General features: G+C 41.8%; 22 protein-coding genes across 22 annotated transcripts; 14 read left to right on the top strand and 8 right to left on the bottom strand.

Annotated features, from left to right (window-relative positions):
* Nucleotides 1-90: 90 nt before the first annotated feature.
* Eint_010560 (thioredoxin reductase) lies at nt 91-561 on the top strand (the record flags this gene model as incomplete). The annotated part of the gene is made up of 1 exon (XM_003072233.1): nt 91-561. The coding sequence occupies one exon, from the start codon at nt 91-93 to the stop codon at nt 559-561; it is 471 nt and encodes a 156-aa protein (XP_003072279.1).
* Nucleotides 562-623: 62 nt separating this feature from the next.
* Eint_010550 (RNA polymerase II transcription initiation/nucleotide excision repair factor TFIIH subunit TFB2) lies at nt 624-1,868 on the bottom strand (the record flags this gene model as incomplete). Its single annotated transcript, XM_003072232.1, has 1 exon — nt 624-1,868. The coding sequence occupies one exon, from the start codon at nt 1,866-1,868 to the stop codon at nt 624-626; it is 1,245 nt and encodes a 414-aa protein (XP_003072278.1).
* A 65-nt stretch (nt 1,869-1,933) lies between these two features.
* On the top strand, nt 1,934-2,464 carry Eint_010540 (uncharacterized protein; the record flags this gene model as incomplete). The annotated part of the gene is made up of 1 exon (XM_003072231.2): nt 1,934-2,464. One exon carries the CDS (start codon nt 1,934-1,936, stop codon nt 2,462-2,464), a length of 531 nt encoding a protein of 176 aa, XP_003072277.2.
* Nucleotides 2,465-2,534: 70 nt separating this feature from the next.
* On the bottom strand, nt 2,535-4,127 carry Eint_010530 (phosphoacetyl-glucosamine mutase; the record flags this gene model as incomplete). The annotated part of the gene is made up of 1 exon (XM_003072230.1): nt 2,535-4,127. The coding sequence occupies one exon, from the start codon at nt 4,125-4,127 to the stop codon at nt 2,535-2,537; it is 1,593 nt and encodes a 530-aa protein (XP_003072276.1).
* A 279-nt stretch (nt 4,128-4,406) lies between these two features.
* On the bottom strand, nt 4,407-5,780 carry Eint_010520 (uncharacterized protein; the record flags this gene model as incomplete). Its single annotated transcript, XM_003072229.1, has 1 exon — nt 4,407-5,780. One exon carries the CDS (start codon nt 5,778-5,780, stop codon nt 4,407-4,409), a length of 1,374 nt encoding a protein of 457 aa, XP_003072275.1.
* Nucleotides 5,781-5,886: 106 nt separating this feature from the next.
* On the bottom strand, nt 5,887-7,305 carry Eint_010510 (Ser/Thr protein kinase; the record flags this gene model as incomplete). Its single annotated transcript, XM_003072228.1, has 1 exon — nt 5,887-7,305. The coding sequence occupies one exon, from the start codon at nt 7,303-7,305 to the stop codon at nt 5,887-5,889; it is 1,419 nt and encodes a 472-aa protein (XP_003072274.1).
* Nucleotides 7,306-7,394: 89 nt separating this feature from the next.
* Nucleotides 7,395-7,895, top strand: Eint_010500 (uncharacterized protein; the record flags this gene model as incomplete). Its single annotated transcript, XM_003072227.1, has 1 exon — nt 7,395-7,895. One exon carries the CDS (start codon nt 7,395-7,397, stop codon nt 7,893-7,895), a length of 501 nt encoding a protein of 166 aa, XP_003072273.1.
* A 78-nt stretch (nt 7,896-7,973) lies between these two features.
* Nucleotides 7,974-9,938, top strand: Eint_010490 (WD40 repeat-containing protein; the record flags this gene model as incomplete). Its single annotated transcript, XM_003072226.1, has 1 exon — nt 7,974-9,938. The coding sequence occupies one exon, from the start codon at nt 7,974-7,976 to the stop codon at nt 9,936-9,938; it is 1,965 nt and encodes a 654-aa protein (XP_003072272.1).
* A 31-nt stretch (nt 9,939-9,969) lies between these two features.
* On the top strand, nt 9,970-10,887 carry Eint_010480 (RNA polymerase I and III subunit AC40; the record flags this gene model as incomplete). The annotated part of the gene is made up of 1 exon (XM_003072225.1): nt 9,970-10,887. The coding sequence occupies one exon, from the start codon at nt 9,970-9,972 to the stop codon at nt 10,885-10,887; it is 918 nt and encodes a 305-aa protein (XP_003072271.1).
* A 70-nt stretch (nt 10,888-10,957) lies between these two features.
* Nucleotides 10,958-11,470, top strand: Eint_010470 (uncharacterized protein; the record flags this gene model as incomplete). The annotated part of the gene is made up of 1 exon (XM_003072224.1): nt 10,958-11,470. One exon carries the CDS (start codon nt 10,958-10,960, stop codon nt 11,468-11,470), a length of 513 nt encoding a protein of 170 aa, XP_003072270.1.
* Nucleotides 11,471-11,587: 117 nt separating this feature from the next.
* Nucleotides 11,588-12,199, top strand: Eint_010460 (uncharacterized protein; the record flags this gene model as incomplete). Its single annotated transcript, XM_003072223.1, has 1 exon — nt 11,588-12,199. The coding sequence occupies one exon, from the start codon at nt 11,588-11,590 to the stop codon at nt 12,197-12,199; it is 612 nt and encodes a 203-aa protein (XP_003072269.1).
* A 26-nt stretch (nt 12,200-12,225) lies between these two features.
* Eint_010450 (DnaJ-like protein) lies at nt 12,226-13,131 on the bottom strand (the record flags this gene model as incomplete). The annotated part of the gene is made up of 1 exon (XM_003072222.1): nt 12,226-13,131. The coding sequence occupies one exon, from the start codon at nt 13,129-13,131 to the stop codon at nt 12,226-12,228; it is 906 nt and encodes a 301-aa protein (XP_003072268.1).
* Nucleotides 13,132-13,263: 132 nt separating this feature from the next.
* Eint_010440 (uncharacterized protein) lies at nt 13,264-15,033 on the top strand (the record flags this gene model as incomplete). The annotated part of the gene is made up of 1 exon (XM_003072221.1): nt 13,264-15,033. The coding sequence occupies one exon, from the start codon at nt 13,264-13,266 to the stop codon at nt 15,031-15,033; it is 1,770 nt and encodes a 589-aa protein (XP_003072267.1).
* A 71-nt stretch (nt 15,034-15,104) lies between these two features.
* Nucleotides 15,105-15,326, bottom strand: Eint_010435 (uncharacterized protein; the record flags this gene model as incomplete). Its single annotated transcript, XM_009163550.1, has 1 exon — nt 15,105-15,326. The coding sequence occupies one exon, from the start codon at nt 15,324-15,326 to the stop codon at nt 15,105-15,107; it is 222 nt and encodes a 73-aa protein (XP_009161814.1).
* Nucleotides 15,327-15,640: 314 nt separating this feature from the next.
* Nucleotides 15,641-16,495, bottom strand: Eint_010430 (uncharacterized protein; the record flags this gene model as incomplete). The annotated part of the gene is made up of 1 exon (XM_003072220.1): nt 15,641-16,495. The coding sequence occupies one exon, from the start codon at nt 16,493-16,495 to the stop codon at nt 15,641-15,643; it is 855 nt and encodes a 284-aa protein (XP_003072266.1).
* Nucleotides 16,496-16,596: 101 nt separating this feature from the next.
* On the top strand, nt 16,597-16,896 carry Eint_010420 (small nuclear Sm-like ribonucleoprotein; the record flags this gene model as incomplete). The annotated part of the gene is made up of 1 exon (XM_003072219.1): nt 16,597-16,896. The coding sequence occupies one exon, from the start codon at nt 16,597-16,599 to the stop codon at nt 16,894-16,896; it is 300 nt and encodes a 99-aa protein (XP_003072265.1).
* Nucleotides 16,897-16,918: 22 nt separating this feature from the next.
* On the bottom strand, nt 16,919-17,224 carry Eint_010410 (RNA-binding protein; the record flags this gene model as incomplete). Its single annotated transcript, XM_003072218.1, has 1 exon — nt 16,919-17,224. The coding sequence occupies one exon, from the start codon at nt 17,222-17,224 to the stop codon at nt 16,919-16,921; it is 306 nt and encodes a 101-aa protein (XP_003072264.1).
* Nucleotides 17,225-17,438: 214 nt separating this feature from the next.
* Eint_010400 (peripheral Golgi membrane protein) lies at nt 17,439-19,052 on the top strand (the record flags this gene model as incomplete). The annotated part of the gene is made up of 1 exon (XM_003072217.1): nt 17,439-19,052. One exon carries the CDS (start codon nt 17,439-17,441, stop codon nt 19,050-19,052), a length of 1,614 nt encoding a protein of 537 aa, XP_003072263.1.
* Nucleotides 19,053-19,104: 52 nt separating this feature from the next.
* Nucleotides 19,105-19,371, top strand: Eint_010395 (uncharacterized protein; the record flags this gene model as incomplete). Its single annotated transcript, XM_009163549.1, has 1 exon — nt 19,105-19,371. One exon carries the CDS (start codon nt 19,105-19,107, stop codon nt 19,369-19,371), a length of 267 nt encoding a protein of 88 aa, XP_009161813.1.
* Nucleotides 19,372-19,498: 127 nt separating this feature from the next.
* Nucleotides 19,499-20,224, top strand: Eint_010390 (uncharacterized protein; the record flags this gene model as incomplete). The annotated part of the gene is made up of 1 exon (XM_003072216.1): nt 19,499-20,224. The coding sequence occupies one exon, from the start codon at nt 19,499-19,501 to the stop codon at nt 20,222-20,224; it is 726 nt and encodes a 241-aa protein (XP_003072262.1).
* Nucleotides 20,225-20,255: 31 nt separating this feature from the next.
* On the top strand, nt 20,256-20,681 carry Eint_010380 (FeS cluster assembly scaffold IscU; the record flags this gene model as incomplete). Its single annotated transcript, XM_003072215.1, has 1 exon — nt 20,256-20,681. The coding sequence occupies one exon, from the start codon at nt 20,256-20,258 to the stop codon at nt 20,679-20,681; it is 426 nt and encodes a 141-aa protein (XP_003072261.1).
* A 117-nt stretch (nt 20,682-20,798) lies between these two features.
* On the top strand, nt 20,799-21,329 carry Eint_010370 (MED6 RNA polymerase II transcriptional regulation mediator; the record flags this gene model as incomplete). Its single annotated transcript, XM_003072214.1, has 1 exon — nt 20,799-21,329. One exon carries the CDS (start codon nt 20,799-20,801, stop codon nt 21,327-21,329), a length of 531 nt encoding a protein of 176 aa, XP_003072260.1.
* Between the last annotated feature and the right edge of the window lie 54 nt (nt 21,330-21,383).

The following is a 21,383-nucleotide window of genomic DNA, read 5'->3' as shown; positions in this document are numbered from 1 at the left end:
ACCAAATTCGAAAGCTTTAATAAAAGAAATCTATATTACCTGTGCTAGGTACTTTTGGAGGGGATTTACAAAATTTTTAATCCCCTGGGAATGAGGAGTGTCATTATCATAGGCCAAGGCCCAGGCACCTACATGTGTGGAATATATATCCACACAGCCAATCTGTCTCCACTTATACTCAAAGTGCCCGGGGAAGAGGAGATGGACTTTTCTGGAGCAGAAAATGTTGTAGGCGTTAAGGACGTCCAGGAACCCAAGGAGTTTATTTCTTTAGTAGAGAGCCAGGCCAGAAACATGGGAATTGAAGTTCTGGAAGAGGAAGTCGTGGAAATATTGAGGGAAGATGATTACTTTGCAATCAAAACAAATGCTGGGCTGCACAAGACAAGATCTCTGGTCATCGACTCTAGGGCCTTGGAAGGAAGATACCGTCCCTTGCTAGGAAACAGAGGTGTATTTTATGTAAACGACAAGGTACCTTACAGAGAAGCCATAATCCTTGCAGGTGCCGGGTGTAAGATATCATTCGATGTAAAGGAGTTCATAAATTCCATAAAATAACGTTATCCAATTCTTTTAATTAAACATCTGTCTTCTATCTTTCCTTTCTTCTAAAGACCACTTTAGAGTATTGTCTTTATGAACTCCTTAACAAACACATGACCTTTTGGATTCACAACTATCATCCTCCTGTCGATGTCGGATTCTATAAGATAGTTTCTTTCGCTGCAGAACTCCAGTACCTTCTGATAGTCAGACAAATTCAGGAAGTTCGAGTAAAGATATCCAGGAGCCATGAAGATCCTGTTTCTCTTGGACTCCCATATAATTATCTGGTTGATGATCGCCGGAGGAAGGCTTCCGGGTTTGGAACTTGCCTCCAGAAAGTGTATTATTTGTCTTCCTGTTATTCCTTTGTCAAATGCAGCATTCACACTCTCCTCTGTTATACTTCCCTTTGTAAGGTTAGGAAGGTTGAAAGACACGTTGCAGAACAGATGTATCACAGACTTTTCATACTCGGAATTTGTGTATGCATATATCTTGTTGTTTGTTTCCACAATTATAAACTCTCTTCTGTTGCGTTCAGACGCCTCAAACAGCTGTACAAAGGACCTCCTAATCGCAAGGTTTTCTCCATAGAGCTTCAAGATCCCCAGTACCTCCAGATATTTGAGCAGTCTTTTATCCATTGAACTGGAATGGCGGTATACTGTTCCAACATTCTTTGTACTCAGCTCAAATATAGCTTCCAACGTGGAAACTTCTTCCTCCACAGATTTGAGAAAATACTTCAAGGACAGTAACACAAGACACCACAGTTGCTCTTTCTTTGTTTTGAGAAGAAATTCAAACCCTCTGTTTGTGATGTTCTCATCCCTGCCAAGGAGCCCTCCAAACATAAGGACTTCCCTGACTCCAAATTCCCTGATCTTGCTCTCCTTATTGACAATCGACCTTAGAATAGTTTCAAACCTTCTATTACTCTCCTCTTCATCGGTTTCCGTCTCTTCTCCTGCACTTCTATAGTGCTTTTCTATCGTAAGCATGCAAAACCCTTCCATCAGCGATCTCCTGAAGTCTTCCTCTAAGTAAATGTTATCTCCTTTTTTCTCGATCATCTGGATCCTCAGTAGTGTTTTCAGGACTTCCTTAATCCCTTTGATCTCTCTCAGAGAACTTATGGAGTGGGATTTCAGCAATAGATCAAAGATAAATCGTGTGGTCTTTTCGTCAAAGATCTTCAGGAAAGATACTGCAAACACAGGAGCCCTATACAGCCGCTTCTTCGAGTGTTCGGGAAGCATACCAAAATACTCTATGATGTCTATTGGATATGGCCAGGCTTGTGAGACTTCATTTTCCATGGTCTCTAAAGGGTCTAAAACTGATGCTCTTTATGGAACCCATCATTATCCTGGCCTGCAGAATCATGAGCTCCGAAAAAAAGACAACGAATCCAAATACCAAGAACCGGATCAAGCAAAAGTATATCGATATCGCTGCTTGTAGTTTCATGATGTTCCATGGAAAGGATTTTCCGGGAAAGAGGGCAAGACAGAAGTTCAAGAAGGTGTTTCTCATGGATAAAAAAAAGTATGAGTTGGGAAAGAGAGTTCTAACTGTTGATGGTAAATACAAGTCAATGCTGTCCAACAACTACAAAGGCTACTTTCTTCTAGATGAAGGCCACAACATCATCAAGCAGGCAGATGGGACACCTGTCTTCTACTACGGCCAGAAACGTGTGGTCTCAAGGGCAATTGCAACTAAAGTGATAAAGAGACATGACGACGTTGTAACAGTAAGACTGTTGCGGAATTCTGTTTACTCCAAGAAAACCTTTGTACATACTATAAGGCTTGGATTCCGCAATGGGGAATTCTACCATGAAGAAATCGGGAAAAAAAAACTGGAAGAAATGTATGTTCCCTCTTTACAGAATAAAGACCAGATAGATTAAACCAAATAGATTTTCGTTGTAAGAAGCAAGTGACCAATGATATTTTAATGCAAGTAACATAACAGAGACCTTATTTATTTGTGTAGTCGATTTCTGGATGGTCTCCAACACCTCTGCACATATCATAGACATGCTGTGCAACCTTTAGGCAAAGAAGATCTGCATCAGCCTCTGTCGGGCACTCGGCATATACTCTTACAACATCTTCAGTTCCCGAGGGTCTGACAAACGACCTCCCTCCAAGGCTCAAAGCTTCCTCGTCAATCTTGTCCTGGAGTTCTTTCGGCTCAATAACCTGATTCTTATGGTCAACCTTAATACTGTTCTTGTCCTCTATCTTAACAGTGAGGAGTCTACTGGGATTTTCCCGGAACTTCCTAAGGTCATCTGCATCAGCCATAAGCGCCTTGAATATCATAAAGTTGCCCAGTGCATCTCCAATGCATGGATCAAATAGATTCACCAAGGACTTGAGAATTGTATGATGTTTGCTGCTTCCCCTTTCTATTTCGTCTATGCAGGCCTGCGAAAAGCACACACTTCCGTGCCCGTTGGGCTCAAAATACACCCCAATGTCGAAGTTCCTTGCTGCACTCACAAAGTTCTTGACTCCTGTTTGGGCCATCACAACCTTGAACAACTTCGGAGGAAGAGCATCAACAGCCGCATTGTTTGAGTAGTAGGAGAGCACTACTCCAATGCTAAGACGTGATCCGATCTTATCAAGAAGGGATCTTATGTAAAGAGCTAAGAAGACTGCCTGGGAGTCCCCATCAAATATCTCTGTGTTCTTGGGTCCTGTGAAGAATATGAGTCTATCCACATCTCCATCAAACGAGGCACATATCCCATTTGATGGTGGGGAGAACTCGCTCGAATTAAACACCTCCAACTTTGGTGCCATCTTTTTTGTTTTAACAAAGTCTGCTCCACAGTCCAGATTCAGAATTCCCTTTGGATCGTTCAGAATCCCATAGTTCAGCCTACCCTCCAGCATTTCGTCCAGTTCCTTGAGTTTCATTCCTGCCACTCCATTTGCAGTATCTACCATTGTCTTGAAGTTCCCTTTTGTCAAAGAAGACAGCCTCGAGAAGTTAGAGACAATGTTCTTTAGATACTCTGTCTTGTCAACCACTTTGTTCTCTACATTGCACCTCCTTACAAGAAAATGAAGTTCAGGGGTTGTCACTACTCCATAATCGTCCACAGTGCAATTCAGTTTGCTTAGCACAGACCTTATGTTATCGCATAGTTTTTTCCCACTGTCTCTGGTGTCTCTGCCCAAAACTACATGTCCCTGCACCCCCTCCCCAAGCTCGCTTTGGTTACTGCAGGATCTTAGAATCCTTTTCATCTCGCGAGGAAGTTTGTCATCATCACAATTCACAATTCTATCGCTATACTCTTCCCATGTCTCGTCAAGCATGTCTCCGTTATGATCAATTATCTTGATCCCGTTGTACTCCACAGGGTTGTGGCTTGCTGTAATCATCACCCCAATGATCTTTCCTGCAAACGTTGTCGATCGCAAGTAGGCTATCAGGGATCCTCGGCACAGGATATTGTTTAGATCAGATGTTTTTGATCTGTATCCGGCTGTTCCGTAGTAGGCAGGCTTTGAAGGTTTTTTAAGGTTCTCATCAGATATTAAAACGTTGTCCATCGGAATATGTGTAGGATATGTGTAAACACTTTTATTTATTTGTTTTAATTTCTAGTCCCATTCTATTCGTCCAATTGTTTTCCAAAATGACAGTCTGACCTATCCCTTTATTAAACCCAGAGGAAGCCAAATCAGAAGTGTCTCCTAACCAATTACAACTTTCGATTTTAAAAAGCACATCAAGATCCTACACTCAAATAAAATGTAATGCAGTAGAACGTAAACAAATCATTATCTTTAATCGGCTTAGACATAGCTCCAGAGAGTGAAGCTTGGAAGTCATCCTTCAACCCAGGGATTCTCCTCTTGTAGCAGAACCTTAAGCCCAACTCCTTCATTGACTTCTTTCCTGGGACCTTCGGCAAAGTTGTCTATACTTTCCTCAAGTTTGTTCCTATTTTTGAGTGTATGGAATATCTCTATTGCATTTGAAAGAGAGAAGAGCTTGATCTTCACCTCACATACCCCAAAGAAACTTGCAAACCCGTTCTGGTGCTTACTACTTACCGAGATTTGTTTTCTCTCTCTATCGAGCTCGTAGGTGTTATCATTTAGATTAATCGAAACCACCGGACTTGAAAGAGTCTCGACCGTCTCGCCGATCCTGGTATTTATCTCAAAAATCATTCTGTCCTCCCCAGATTCCTTTCTGGGCTTGCTTCCATCAAACATGGATATAAAGCCTTTGCTCGTGCTATTGTTTAAATTATTAATGATGTTCTTGAGACCTTCTGCTTCGTTCAACAACCCCGAGACATCAAAGAAGTGTGCATATCCCGTGGACGTGACCCCTAGATATGCCACTATCCAATCCCCTGTATATCCCTTTTTCACTTTGCATATAGAGGACTTTACAATTTCCAGATTCTTTCTAACTGTTATACCCTTTCCTGACAGCTCCTTGCTTATCTCCTCTACAAATGTCTCAAACGAGGCATCAACCTTCTCTTTGAGTTTCTCGTCCTTCTTTGCTTCCCCTCTAACCTCTTTTGGTGATTCGGAGATGGTGTCAAAAAACCTATCCATCTCCTCACATCTCTTGGTTTCCATATCTACAGAGTCCCGAAGCTTTTGGTACTTCTGCTTCTGAATCCTCATAAGACTCAGGAGGGTTTCTTTAAACCTGTCTGCTGCACTCTGTAAGGACATATTAAATCCCCCAACCTTTCCATACATCACATTGTTCGCCTCGTCATCCATAAGGAGAACCTTCTTAACTGCCTTTTTCAGGCCGAGCTCTGTCAACCACGGGTCATGCTTTCCATGTGTCCAAGCCTCCATGTGTCTGTTTCGGGCTATCCTCAGTTCCTTCAGGCCTTCTGCTGGCCTCTCAGAAATGGCCTTTACCTCCTCGTCAATCATCTTCATATCATTGACTATAGTCGCAATCAGCCCATCAAGCTCCTTAAACAAGGTTTCTCCATAAAATACCCCTGCCTCATCAAACACAGCCCTTTGCCTCTCGCTCATTTCTATGCAATGCGTAAGTAGTAGGTCGTTCCATTCAATATCTCTTGGAATCTGAAGAGCGCGAAAAAGAAGGTCGGAGGATCTTTTCGCCACAGTAACAATATGCTCCAGATAGCTTTTCAGGTAGACACACTTACATTTCAGCACTTTATATGAAGTCCTTATGTTCTCCACATCTTCCATCCACGCTTGCGTCTATGTCCTTTTATTGATTAGTTTTGACACAAGTCCAAAACAACTCTCCCCATCCCATTCAAAACTTCTGTATCATTAAGGATCCAAGGATACCTTATCCACACCCAAGACAGTTCTTCAAAATCTCTATGCACTTCTTTCTTATCTCTGAGTTAAACGAGGCAAGCCCAAGTCCATTGTAGCACGATACTCTTTCTCCATACCTAGACACCACCACTCTCCATCCATCCGAAAAGTCAAACACAATGGTGCTATCGGCCATCACAAACAGAAATCCACATTCTATCTTCCTTATCTTCACAATAAAGCATGGTTCAACATCCAAAAAGCTAAATCCATTATCAAATGTCCTGATAAAATACTCCAGGGCCTTGTACGATTCAAGAATCTCCCCAGGTATTTTTTCAACTAGATGCTCCTCCTTGTAAAATACCCTCTTTCCCCCCTCGATCGTCGAATTCAGATAGATGACGCTCTTCTTGTTTGGCTTTAGCATTAGATTTCTGTGGTCACTGAAGTATATTCCATAAACCCCAGACTTCAGCACATATCCAATTCCCCTTAGCCTTGTCACAGGAATGCTGAAGAGAACATAGTCCGTGTCGATAACACCCTCTTGTGTCCTGTTGACCACCAGATTCTTGTATATTCTCATCAGAAAATGCTCCTTTCTCGACAAGAACCTGTGGTTGAGAATATGTTCCAACGTCGGCCTTTCTAGAGGATTTGTGTTCAGAATCTGGGTTATCAGATCAATGGCTTCGCTTGAAAGGTCGCAGTTCTCTGGAAAGATGTATTTGTTAAGCTTTATCATCTTGTATATATCTTCTACATTCTTCTTCTGGAACGGAGGAACTCCAACAAGCAATGTGTAGATGATCACTCCAAGAGACCATACATCTGCCTCAAAGGAGTGTCCACTTGCCTTTCCAAACAATACCTCCGGTGCTATATAGTTCGGTGTTCCGCACATGGTGATCTTTTTTTCTCCGTCTTTTATCACCGCACTCAGGCCAAAGTCTCCTATCTTCACATTAAACTTCGAATCTAGAAACAGATTCCCAAGCTTCAGATCTCTGTGCACAACACTAACGGTGTTGTGAAGATATACAAGTCCCTCGACCGTCTGCTTGACAAACTTCGCTACATGTCTTTCTTTCAGCTTTCCATTTCTCTTTAGGAGTATATCCAAAGCCCCTCTCTCACAGAGCTCGAGAACCATAAAGACATATTCTTCGTTTCTAAACGACCTATACATCTTGACAATATTGGGATTGTCCAGCCTCGAGTGTATTGCTATCTCGGACTCAAGCTTCTCATGGACTTTCCGGCTCTTAATGTCCTTTAACCTAACAACCTTCATTGCATACTGTTCGCCATTTTCTATCTCTGCTAGATAGCATTGTGCATATGCTCCTCTTCCAAGGAGCTTCTTCAACATGTACCTTGTGTGGTACTCGGGATCGGCTATCACTGTTCCAACCTCCATGTATGGCTCGACCTTGGTAGACATGCGGGGATTCCATTTTTCTCATTTTGGCTTTGTTTCCGACTCCTCCCAATCGAGGCATTGACAAATACCAGAGGAACAGCCCCTCGAATATGGCTTCGTTATCGAAGGAGTATCTCCTGAAGTCACTGATAAACCTACTTCCAACCGAGGAGCAGATGAAGACTGCCGGACTGTTTATAAGGACCTTCAAAAAAGATTACAAGGAAATAGTGGACGGATGGATGTTTGTCTATAACAGATCCAGTACATACCATAGGCTGAATCTATTATATCTTGCAAACGAAGTGGTTCAGACCACGAGGGATGTAGACCCGGATTCCATCGAGTTGAAGATTCTGCTTAAGAAGGCAGTAAACCAAGTGTTTGAAGAAACAAAGAAGATGGCCATGAAGAATCCTTCTCTTTACAGGAAGTACTGTGAGCTTGAGAAGGTATGGATCCAAAGGAGTGTCATGGTGATGGAGAGTCATGGAATTAACCTGGGCGAGCTAATACGGAACATTGAGAAGTCGTTCAATGACAAATCCAAACTGTCTATCGTACTGGAAGATGCCCTAGCCAAGGTCCGCGAGAGTTCGAAGCAGAGCTGAAGCGAGCTACTGGATGTTTTTGGAATAAATAGAGATCGAAGAAGTTTTTGGAACCAATTTTTTATCCCTTTAGCATCTATGGACTCTGTTTTCATATCTGCCGGCTGCACACGAAAGCCAAAGGTCTCTGCAGCATTTGGGAATGGAATGGCCTATGGGTCTAGGTCGAATGTAGTCATAACTGACGAAAGAAAGGTTCTTTCTGTAGTTTGTATGGACGGCGATGTGAATGCGGTCGAATGTAGCCATGGAACGATAGTGGCAGGAGATGTGAATGGGAGGGGATATATAATAAGAAACGGAGATGTTAGGAAGCATGACTTTGAAGGATGTATTGAAGCGGTTGGTTTTATGAGGGAATCATGTGCTGCGTTCTGTACGATGGATAGAACCTTCGTATATGACATGGACAGAAATGTGATTACGGGAGAAGTCGAAAATACATGGATTCCTACGTGTTTAACAACGATTTGTGACAGAACATTTATTGGGAGCAGAAAGGGGAGTGTTTATGTGCTATGGGGAAAAGGCAGTTGTGTTTTGTGGGATGAAGTTGAAGGGCACAGAGACAGCATCCAAGACATCAAGTCTGTTTCCATTGATGGAGAGGCTTACATTGCCACGGCGTCACAGGACGAAACCATAAAGATATGGAGAGTTATTGAAGGAGAAGGATGGATTGAGCATATTCAAACCCTTAATGGGCACACAGACTGGGTTTACGGACTGTGGTGGACAAGAGAGGGAGATCTACTTAGCTCATCTGGAGATGGGTCGATAATCCACTGGAAGAAGAAGTCTGGAAGGTGGGAAGATGTGATGAGACTGGGCGGAGAAGGAGCCTTCTTTAACGTTCTAATGACTGGAGACTATATTGTAGGACAATCGAATTCTGGAGGGTTTTACAAGTTTGGAGATGTTCTGGAGAATTTTATTTCGGGCCATATCGACGAAGTGAGGTCTATCGACTGGAGAGATGAGTTTCTCCTAACGGCCTCGCTTGATATGACGTCCCGGATATTCTACAAGGGGCATGAGGTAGGTAGGCCACAGAAGCATGGATATGGGCTAACCTCGGCAAGGTTTCTCAATACCGAGAACCTTCAATTCATAAGCTCTGCACAGGAAACAATTTTAAGAATCTATGAGCCTACACAGGTGTTTTATATGACATGCTTGAGTGTGGAAAATAAGGAAAAAGACGTGAGTAAGTCATTGGAGGAAATGGGTATTTCCCGGCAGAGAAGGTCTATACACGACTTCTTTTGTGATATCGACAGTTTGAAGTTTGCAGCTGTTTGTGCCGAACTGTCTTTAACAAACGTAGTTCTGGAAGACTTTACTTTTGAATCACTCAATGAGCAGCTATTGTCTGTGGCCACCTTCAACGAGATAAGAAAGGTCTATGGACACTACTTTGATGTATCTGATGTTGCCGTGTCTAAGGATTTCATTGTTTCCTGTAACAAGTCGTCGCTGAAGAAATTCTCAGGGATTTTTGTATGGAACAGAAACTTTGAGCTGATGGATTACATAGAAGTACACGACTATGGGATCGAAAGGTTGGTATTTTCACGGGATGGAAAGTACCTGGCAGCAGCCTCCAAAGACAAGAGTGTGTCAATCTATAATGTTAGCAAAAGCATTAAGTTCTTTCAAAGACTAAGGGACCATAAGAGAGTTGTGTGGGATTGTAGCTTCAGCCATGATTCAAAATATCTCGCCACGTGTTCTCGAGACAGAAGTATATTTGTATATGAAGGTCCTGAATTTGGAATGAAATGGGAGTCTAGATTTGAGTACGAGGTGACGTCCTTAAGCTTTTCACCTAAGAAGTATCTTCTCCTGATAGGACTTGAATCTGGGGAGGTGTTAACTGCAGATCTCCAAGGAGGAGAGTTTACCATTAGGACAAGAAGTAAGGAGCATAGTAAGCGGGTCAATAGGATATCTTTTGATGAGGATGGAAGTAAGTATGCCACTGGAGGAGCCGACGGAATGGTCAAGGTGTTTACCATGGGACCGATGGAGGAGAGAACATGAATAACGATTTGGAAAAATTTGCCCTGCAAGGATGTCGAAGATATACAAGTTGGGAAGGGAGACAATCACAGACTTATATTGCGGAGAGACAAAGTCGTTTGAGCAGATGGTGGAGGAGGTTGAGCTGAGGATAACAGAGTACTCTAAGGAGAAGCTAGAGTTTGATCTTATTAATGTCGACTGCTCCTTTGCCAATGCACTTCGACGCATACTCTGCAACGATGTTCCGACTATGGCCATCAAGGATGTCTTTCTGAAGGAAAACGAGAGTGTATTTCCGGATGAATTCATAGCACATAGACTAGGGCTAATTCCACTGGAAGTGGATCCCGAGATGTTTGAGTTTGTGGAGGGGGAGATGAACGAGAGGAACTCCCTCAAGTTTTCTCTTGATGTTAAGAATGAAAATAAGGATGTTCTGAATGTGTACTCTGATGATATCAAATGGATTCCATTAGGAAATCAGAGGGAAATGATAAAGAATGCCAAGTTCAGCAGCAGAGTACTCATGTTCAAGCTAGCCCATGGGCAGAAAATAAGTGCCGAGGTTGTCTGCACCAAGAATACAGGAAAAACACATGCAAAATGGAGTCCTGTATGCCCTGCAACGTACAGACTTCTCCCGCTGATTGAGATAGGAGACTTCTTTGATGAGGATGCCTTTAGGATTCAAAAATGCTTTTCAGAAGGAGTCATAGAAGTAAAGCAAAGCGATGGGAGAATGAAGGCTTATGTAAGTAATCCCCGTCTGGACACCATGAGCAGGGAAGCACTCAGGCATGAGGAGTTTAAGGACAAGGTATTCATTGGAAGAAAGTCGGACCATTTTCTTTTTACAATCAACAGCGTATTTCTGGATCCCCTGTACCTGTTAAGGAAGGCGGTTTCCATACTTATAGAAAAGAGTAGAACTCTGAAAGAGGAAGTGGGTTATCTTCTGGAGCAATAAATACTTTTATTAAATGGAGAGTTTTGGTAGGTAAGAAGGTATTTGTTGTCAATTTTTTGCCCATAAAATAATGGATTGGGTCCTTTCCCTATGCTGTGGAGCCACAAGAAAGAAGTATGTTGTTGCTCTTCTGGGGCTGGAGGAAGACCAGAGACATGTTCTGAAGCACTCTGTCTCGAACTACAAGGAAGACAAATCTCTCCGGCCATTTTCAGAAGACACATGCATTGCAAATGGAATGGAGCTCATTTTCCAGTCATTGGATGACAATGCAGACCTTTATGAGATAAGAGGGATCCACATGGGCCTTTCTGCTGCAGTCGTCTTTGCTGTGGATGCAGACAACAAAACCTCTGTCGAGAAGTGTATTACGCTTATTGGAGAAGATGCCACAAAGACAAAAGATGTTATTGTTGTACTATGCAAGTCGAACATCTATGGAAACGAGTCTGTGCAAGAGCTTAAGAGGACCTGCGACGAGATAAGCCATGGAAAGATCGAGTTTATTCTTTACGAGGAGTCAAGGTCATTCCTAGGTGTCCACAAAGGAATAAATTGGATATGTAATCGACTAGAGGAGTAGGAATCTTTTTTCTACAGGTTATGTGTCTCCAAAGATATGGTATGGAATAAATTCCGGCTTGCTTCAAGCTTTGTGTATATTTCTGGATCTTATCCTTTACTTTGATAATCCCTTCAGATGATCATAAAGATAGTTTCAACAGTGAATGTTCCCGATGCAGAGGTTATTTCTGATCTGCAGAGAACCTATGTGATATGTCCGGAAAAGAAGTATGTCTTGAAATTTACCAGTGGAGATGTTACGCTGAAGGCCTTCAAAGAGCTTTTTCTACTTGGAAAAGAGATCTTGTTTTATGTGGTGAATTTTGAGTTTTTCTTCTACAAGATGAGAATGTTCAAGCACTACAGATTTGAGTTTGTGATGTGTTCGGATGAAGAAAAGAGCGAAAGAATCGAGAACTATAAAGACATAGAGAGGAGGCTGGCGGGAGAATACAGCAACAGGGGTGTAGAGCTTTCATTTATGCCGGATGTGTTTGCTTCTATAAGATCTTCCTTACTCAGCCCGGAGTTGTATTTATCCAAAGAAAATCCAAGCACCATCATCTACAAACTGCTTACCAAGAAATTCAACTATGAAGAACTGAAAAGACTAGCTGCCGATGCAATAGGACGTGGGACAGATACGGAGGAAGCTTTGAATGAAGACTTCGATAGACACTTGAAGAGCTTGGTGTTTGTAGGAGCTGTAAAGATGAAAGATGGATTGTTTTACAGATGGGACTACTAGTTTTTCATAGCATATTTATTTTAATATTAAATTCTATTCTCAGGATTCTTGTGTGCAGTTTTTAGATGCATGAGCAACTCGGCCCTCCCTCCGAACACAATTTTACATTCTGCACATGTTCTAAAGGGAACAGGTTCTTGCCTTCCCGTGGGCTTTTTGGGAGTTTCCTGCTCCTCAGCGCAGTGTCTTTCGGCATTCTCTGGAATTTGGTCTACACAGGGCTCACAGACTGGTTCGGAGAAGTCTTCCTCTGCAATTTCTTGTATTTGATTTTCTACATATTCCTTGGGTGTTTCGGAAACCAGGCTCACCTTTTCAAAATGCTTTTTACTTCGAAAATGGTTTATAACCTGGTTCCGAGAATGGAATCCTTTATCACAATGACTACAGCTGAACGGATAGGTCTTTATCTTCTTTTCCTTTGCTTTAGGAGAGGGTTGATAGACCTCAATAGAGAGACTCTCGACATTCGCTCTCTTATCCAGACTCCTGACGACCCTCGCTATTCTCCTAACATTTCTGCAGAACTCGCTTTTCTCCTCTTCGGTCTCAAATGTTTTTTGTGTTCGAAAGTTGCTAAATACCTGGTAGAATCTTTCAAAGTCTGGATCACCGAACTTCGGAGCACTTGGTATTCCACAGTAGTCACTCACTCTTTCAAAGAAATCCTCGGCGTATTTTCTGAGGTCTTTCCTAAAAAGTTCCTCATTGTAGAACTCAAACCTCGGAGGGGACTTCATAATAGATCTGTATGCTTCCATTATTTCAACCGCCTCCTTGGATGCTTGAGAAGAATGAACCTTTTGCACATCTGGATGAACCTCGAGAATAAGGGTTTTGTAGCGGTCCTTGATCTCTCTCTTTGTGGATATTGGGGATAGATCCAAAATCTCGTAAGGAGATTTCTTTATCTGAGAATGGCGGTTTCCCATCAGTATGGTGGGGTAACTTGGAGGAAATTGAAATCACAGCCAATCCACTAGGTAGTGATATTTGTAAAGGACGGTCTCTCCTCTTTTGGAATTCCCAGGATTTTTGTTGAGGGTGGTAACCCTTACTGTGTGATGGAAGAACACTCATTTTCGCTTCAGTTCAATCCTTTGCAGAGGATTAAGACAGTTAAGGATTATGAGAGGGAGATCGAGGAGCTTCGAAACGAAAACTTTGAGATCAAGCATCAACTTTCTCATTATAAAGCAAGTTCGGGGGTCAACATCCAGGAAGACATTCAGAAGCTTCTTCTTGATAGTAAGAGATCGATAGACATTCTTGAGGGAGAGAACGAGGAGCTCAGCAAAAGAATTGAGGGAATGGACGAAATGATCAAGAAGATGAGGATGGAGAAAGAGGATGCGGAGGACCGGCTGAAGAATGGTTTGCAGGAACATCTTAATAGGATATCGATGCTTGAAGAGGAAAACAACAGGCTTCTCAAGCATCTAGAGAGTGTCAATGGAATCAATACCAAGCTGAGAGAGGAGAATGGGATGCTGGGAGAGTGTTTCAACAGAAGTAAGAGTGCGATTGATGAGCAGAAGAACTTGATTGAAAAGATGGCATATGAAAAGGAAGAAAGGGTCCAAATTGAAAAGGAACTGATGTCCTACAAGAATGCTCTTCTGAATAGCAATAAAGAAAAAGACCAGATAATGTATGAACGAGATCGAGAAAGAAATGAATACAACAACAAGATTTCTCAACTTCAAAGTATTGTGAGGTCTTTTGAAGAAAAGATGAATCTCAAAGAAGCAGAGATAAGCCAGATTCGAGAGCACTACAAAAGTATGGAAAAGGAATATGAGGAAATTTACAGGCAAAGACAGTCGAATGAATTGTACCTGAAGGAGATGGGAGAGAACTATATGCGAGAAACCAGAGACAAACAAGAATTAGCACTAAAGAACGAAGAACTAAAAAGAGAAGTTGAGAACTTGAAAGCCACTCGAGGAGAGCTAAAGAAAAGACTTGAGGTTTGTGAGAATGAGAAAAGGGCGCTGTCATATAAAGTGTCCCAGGATGGATATGGAGGCTTGGAAGTCTACAAGATTAAGGCAGAGCTGGAGAAAGAAAAAAAAGAAAAAGCAGTGGTCTTAGAGGAGGTAGAGGAACTTCGGAAAAGATGCTTGGGCTTTACCTCGGATCTGGAGAGATCTCGAGAGCTTGAGATGTTTCTGAAGGACCTTTTGCAAGAAAAAGGGCGGGAATGTGACAAAAAATTGGGTGAGATTGAAGGAATGGCTCGTAGCATAGATTCCAAGATAAGCTTGGCAAGAAAGATTCTTGGAGAGAAAGGACTAGAAGACAAAGCAGAAGAAGAGATAAATACATTACGACTTGAACTCAAAGAGCTCAAAAGCAAAGAGGAGGAGTATAGAAAGATTGTTGCAGTTACAGAAGACAGTAGAAAGTTTCTGAAAACTCTTGGAATCAACGCAGTGGTTCCGGTTGACGAGATGGTAAGAAGGTTCAAGATCTCATACAAGGATCTGGTTAGGAAGATCCGTGTGATGGACAAGGAGACCAACGAGGCCATGGGTTTTGCCGAGAACAACAAAGATGTGATGCACAGAAGAACAATGAAGTTCCTGGAAGACTTCACCAAGGAGTTCAGCATTGCTAGAAAAGATCTAGAGGTCTGCAAGGAATACCTCGAGAAGAAAGGAAAGGAGAATAAGGCTCTTAAGGCAAGCAACATGATGCTGGAAAAAAGATTCAACGAGTGCCGTAAGAACGAAGAAAGAATAAAAAGCCTTTATTCAGCAATGGCCGACAAACTTAGAAGGAAGGATGAAGCAATATCCAAGCTGGAGATGAGGATAGGAGCAAGGTTTTAAAAAATAAAGGTGTATTTTTATATGCTCTGTATATTTAAAAAATAAATAAATTACACGTCCAAAAGCAAGGTTTATTTGGCCAGGCAGATGGCAAGGATGGATGCAAGTCCAAGCAGACTTGTTCCCAACTTTAGGGATGAGCTTTCAGTGCTCTTTTCCTTACTCTCCTCTTTCTGAGAGTCTGAAGAGGAACCGCCATTTCCGTTATTAGACGACTTGTTGGTTTCCTCTGCTGCGTACACAAGACCGAAGATCAAAAACATGAGAGAGAAAACTTTCTGTATTCCTTTCATTAAGGGGTAAGTTCCTGAAAGAATTTAAGCTTTTGGATTGATGTAAACAAATCCTTAATTTAATTTTATTGACATGCCTGGAGATTAAAAAGCTTTCTAATACAAACAAATGGAGAAATAAGCCTGGGCTCGGGAGTTACAAGTGAGTGACATTAATTTGAAATGTCTTCAGTCATTAGGAAATGAAAGTTTGAGACGGAAATACAAAGGAAAAAGATAGTATCAGGTTTACTAATGAATTTTAGAGAATAACTTAAACAATAATTCCTTTTAGGAATAATCACATTCTTTCTACAATAAATGAGAATGGATGTTTACCTCTCGGAGGGATTTGCATCGGATCCCCAGACTACTTTTTCCCCTTTGTTTTTGGGATTTATGAATGCACTTCTAGTCTTGCTGAGAGAATTCCTTAAATCTAGGTACTCCTTCAATATTTCCTCCTTGTAACTCTTTGACGATACAGGGATACCTTCGAAGCCTTCAAATGCATTGGGATAAAGCTCTTTTAGTTGGATCACTTCGCTAGTGGCAAAGAACTCGAGAAGGGGAACATCGAAGGACAGAAATGTCTTCTTGAGCTCGTCCATTATGCATTGAAATGTCTTGTTGAAAAGATCGTTCTCGTCCTTGGGCTTGATTTTAAGGGTCTTAAGAAGCTTCTCCTTCTCGGAACTAAAGTCCTCCTCGGTTTCGGCCTTAATTCCACGCTGAGTAAGATACGGCTTCATCGGGCTAGAGCCCTCGTCTCTATTTAGGGCTTCAAACTGATCCAACGTAGGAGAGCTGGCAAAAGCCATTTCCACTACACTGTAGAGAAGGCGGTTGAATGTATTACATTCCTTCAGAGAAGAATATTCTGCCATTATTTTTGTAAGGTAGTCGAAGGAGGTACTAAGAAATTGCCAGTAGTGCTTCTGGCAACAAGAAACATGGAGTCTGCCTGTGCACTTTGGAAAGGACAAGTGAAGATCGAAAAGCTTTATATATGCAAATTTCAGTCCTATTTCAGCATCAAAAACCACCTTGTCTGAGCGGAGCTTCACCAGAAGCTTCTGTGCAATCTTTTGGTACTGAGCTATTTCATTGCTAGTGTCTTCTAATGTGTACAGGTTCGCTAGTTTGTACAGAATGTGGTCGTAGTACAAAACATCGATAAGTTCCTTCATTATGGGTGGAAAGCTAAAAAATTTAATCCGGATACTGAAAGAACATTAATCGATTTCTGGGTTTTGGGAGTAATGACTCGGTATGGCAGACTACCCACGAAATGAAGCTCATACGGTTTCTAAGGAAATGCAAAAACGAGAAAGTTAGAATTGAAACAAAAGAAGGTAGGAAGGTAGAGGGCAAGATGGTTTCTATAGATAAAACAATGAATGTGGAAATGGTAGATGCTATAGTTGATGAGCTACCTGTAAGCACATACACTGTAAGAGGGAGCTCTATCCGATACATCATGTTCAGAGACGACATTGACTTCAAGCCGCTGCTCATTGATGACAGGCCAAGAAACAAAATCAAGGAGCAAGGAGAAGGAAGAATTAAGCGGAGAAAGACAAAGATGTAAAAAACGAATAAACAGATTTCTTTTATCGATCTCTCTTTCTTTGGACAATTATCTTTTTTCCTTTCAGAACAGATCCATTAAATAGCAGGGACATTTCAACAGATTTCTCGGAAGAGAAATCAATTATGGCGTACTTCTTAGAGTTTTTTGTGCTAATAACATTTATTCCAGATATGTTTCCACAGGATCTGAAGTGGGCAGCGATGTCCGAGTTGGAGACAGAAGCGTCTAGATTCTTGACATACACACTTGAAACTGCTTTTTCCTGATTTCCTAGATACGATTGTTGCATGCGATGAAACCTTTCTATGTCGCTTTCTTCCTCCATTTGTTAGACGGGTGTGTATGAAAAAAAATTAAGTAAGAAACATTATCACATTTACATCATTCTAGAATCACCTTCCAGCCGTTTCAACAGAAAACTCTCTGGCTTTTCAAGCTAGCATTGTCAGGGGATGGTAGACAAATGAGAAGAGGGGGTCAATCATTTGGCGGCTTCTTTCCAACAGACGAATAAATAAAAAATGTAATTTGCGAAGAAAATGGGATCGTGTTTATCAACAATTAAGTCGCTGCAAATACTAAAGGTTTCGGAAGGCAGTGTATCGCACAAGAATGGCATTCTTCCGTTCATACACTCAATAGTTGGCTTCAATGGAAAGGCAATTGAAAGCAAGGACGACGCACTGATTATGAACAAGGAGTGGGAGCGCAAAGCTCTTCAGCTGGAGTTGATAGACATGAGAACCATGGAGACATCTGTTCTTGAGATACCGAAGAAGGATAAAACAAGACTTGGAATCAGCGTGAAGTTCCATCAGAATATTGCCAGTCTTCTTTCCATGGAGGTTTTGAGAGTGAATTCAGGCTCTCCAGCAGAGAAAGCAGGGATGGTGGTTGGAGACTATATTCTCGGAATAGAAAACATATATTCAAAGGATGAAGATGACCTGCTGAGGTTTCTTGAATTGAATAGAAGACGAACGGTTCCATTGTTTGTTTACAATAACGACCTTGAATATGTGAGAGTAGTTTATCTTCAGGTAGGGATGGACATATTATTGGGATGCCAGGTGGGGATAGGAGAGCTGTATAAGGTGCCTTTCAATCCAAGGAGAAGCATGGTTGAGTTCAATAGTGAAATAACCAAGAATGATGTTAAGAGGCTTAGAAGGAAGCTCCGTGGAAAGGATATCATCAGCAGTAGGCTAAGAGATGTTGTTAGTGGGAACGAAATATTTTCTGAGTCTGTGTCGAGCACCTATGTTTGGGATGCTCAAGAAAAAACGCCTTCATATGACTTCATGAGTTCGGACAAGAAGAAAGGACTTTCGGAAAGGGTCTCTTCGGGGATAGTTAGAGATTCCCAGGCCTTGGATATTCCTTTCTTGGATATGGAGGATGCGAATGAGATTCCTGTGATACTTCCTGAGAGCCTTACCTATGAGGTCCCTATAGACAGACAAAGACGGGTAGACAAAGAAGAAAGTAAGAAATCCAAGAGTATTTTAAGCATTCTCGAGCATGAGAACGACGATAATTTTGACTTTGAAGGTAGTCTTTCCCTGGTGAGGAGTAATGGGGCTAGGAAAAAGGAAAGGGAGAAGGAAGAAGCTGGAAAGAGAGAAGAACCTAAAGAAAGGGCGGAAAACATGCCGCAAGAGGGGGAAAGAAATGATGAAGTATCGGAGGCCTTTTTCCTTCCCATAGAGAAGGGTGATTCCCAGAAAGACGAGTTTGATGCAAGAAACTTCTTGTCAAGTCTGAGTCTTTCTTTTTATGGGACTGACAACGGATATGATTCTGGCAGTTCTCAAAAGACTGTGGTATCATCGTCTCAGGAAGGAGACAACAAATGTCCCTTGTGTTTTGAATGCCATCAGGAAGAACATACGGTATTTGGTAGTGAGGTATCGGGAGTCTCAAATTTAGAGACAAGTTATGATGCGGAAGACAACGAGGAAAGAGAAGAGTTTAGTGAAATATCACCTGACGTATTCAACAGTCATCCAAGAGTAGACAAGGTCTATACGTCTTTGGACCAGTTCAGAGTAATGGAGGGCCTAGAAAGCAATGGCCCATATTCCGAGGAAGACAGCCGGGAATCTGCAAATGTCGGATCCCCTCCCTACAGTGATCCTGGATCAATTTTGTGACTCTCCTATGCTACATAACCCCGCTGTCTTATTCTGAATTTCCAACCCCTTGATGGAAGAATTCCAGTCAAAGTATTCAGACTCTAACTTATTCTTTGATGGAATCAAGAATATGTACGACACAAGGGATTATACCAAAGATAGAAGAAACAAGAAGCTTGAAGTAAGCAGTGGAAAGAAGGAACCCAAGGAAAAGAGACAATTTTTGAGCGAAGAGGACAAGGAGATAGTCTTTCTCATCCGAAATAGGGATGTGGCAAATCCAAGCATCAGAAAGATCGATTCTGACAACGGCTATGTGGGGAGATTTGTGAGATAAGGCCGGTTGGCCCATGAATAAATGTGAATGGTCTATTTGTTTTCTGATAAGTACCTAGGATTTCCTAGACTTCTGACGAGGTTTTGTCTTGTTTCATTAATATTTGGTGGAGCATGTAGCAGAATCAATGGAGGATTTGGTGGATAGAGCTGTTTTCAAGGAATATAAAGAATATCTTCTGTCGGAGACACACAGTCTAGGGTTGAAAACCCAAGAGCCTTTCTTTTCGTTAAATCGATACGATCTATCTGGAGAGAAAGTCCGAGTGTTCTCTATAGAACTTGTGGGAAACGAGTTCTACGCGATTGAAGGTTATCTCTTGCTGCACAGAGGGGATTCTATCAAAGTATACAAGTATGACGAGAAGTTCAGATGCACAAGAATAAAAAGCATGGACTTCCATCTCTTGATATTTCTAGTGAAGAAGAAAGCTATAAGCCGAAGGTGTAGGTTACTGTTCTACAACATACTGCTGCATCTTGTCAAGAACAACGAAAAGAAATATGATATGAAGCTGAAGGAGATAATGTGCTACATGTGTGCAGATTGGATGGTCGATGCACGGATGGGGGATTGTATGGTTTCATGTGTATACAGAAACGGAGAGTCAAGGGTTTACAACAGTAAGCTTCAGCTTGTTGATGAAAACTTTTTGTGGAAGAAAGAAAAAAGCACAATAGAATGCAAATCCCAAAAGATCAAGGTGATGAAGAACTGCGTTGAGGTGTCGCGTAACGACTGGTCTTTCAAGAGTGTGTTCCCTGTGGGGGAAATAAGGCAGTATGTTGCACTTGAGAACAGTCTGTTTCTACTTACAGAAGACTCCATAAAGGTTTTAAGCTTTGAGGGATAAGAGAGTTAAAAATAGGAACTGCAACCCTGGGATGTCAGTACTTCAAGAGTTGAGTGGAATAACGAGAAAGTACGACACAAGCGTTATAGACCACTTTGAAAACCCAAGAAATGTAGGCTCTCTTGACAAATCGGATCCTCGGGTTGGAACGGGGATAGTTGGTGCACCGGCCTGTGGAGATGTGATGAAACTCCAGATCAAGGTTGGGAAAGATAATGTAATTGAAGAAGCAAAATTCAAAACTTTTGGATGTGGATCTGCAATAGCCTCTTCGAGTTTGGCAACAGAATGGATCAAGAAGAAGACCCTAGACGAATCACTAAAGATATCCAATAGAGACATAGCCAAAAAGCTCTCCTTGCCTCCCATTAAGCTCCACTGTTCGATGCTGGCCGAAGATGCCATCAAGTTGGCAATCAAGGACTTCCTTGATAAGAACAAACCAGGCACAAAATAGATGGAACTGGGCTACTTCTCAATAATAAAGCATCTAGAATAAAGAGTATTTTTTTGGATTGGTGTTTTCTGGATTTTGGCAGTTTCTGTAAAAGAAGCCAACAAATGTCTTCCCTTAATGGAGGAGAAGGAGGATGTAAGTTTTGTGGATCAAAGATTTCTTAGTTCGAGACCTCTCGACGATGCGAATGTCCTGGAGTACTTTTCGGGCTCTCCTTTCTATGATAAGTCTTGCAATAACGAAATACTCAAGATGCAGACCCAGTTCCGAGGATTGGACCAGAAATCTAAGCTATCCTCGATGATAGGAGTATTCTACGAAGCAGAAAGTAGCAACAATGAAAAAACACTGTTTGTGATCAGGAAAGCATACAACCACGGAGACACCACAGAGACATTAGGGATGTACTACATAATCCATGGGCACATCTATGCCGCACCCACAAACTACTCGATTTACAGGTGTAGGATGAGTGACTCGATGTGGCTGTTGAACTCGTTTATCGACAAGATGATGGAAAAGAGGAGATTCAATCCATTCAATCCATCTCGAGGGAAACACCTTAGAAAAAACCTGGAGGAGGGCAAGGACCTAAGCTTCATGATGGAGATTTTCAATGACTTCAAAAAAGAGCAGATAGAGCCATGAAAATAGCATCAAGTTGTGTTTAATTGGGATCCCCTGCTGGGAAACAACCTAGGT

This window comes from Encephalitozoon intestinalis, chromosome I (assembly GCF_000146465.1).
Source record: "Encephalitozoon intestinalis ATCC 50506 chromosome I, complete sequence".
Taxonomy (NCBI): domain Eukaryota; kingdom Fungi; phylum Microsporidia; family Unikaryonidae; genus Encephalitozoon; species Encephalitozoon intestinalis.
The sequence above is the reverse complement of the archived record's forward strand: the minus strand, read 5'-3'. Positions and strand labels throughout refer to the sequence as shown.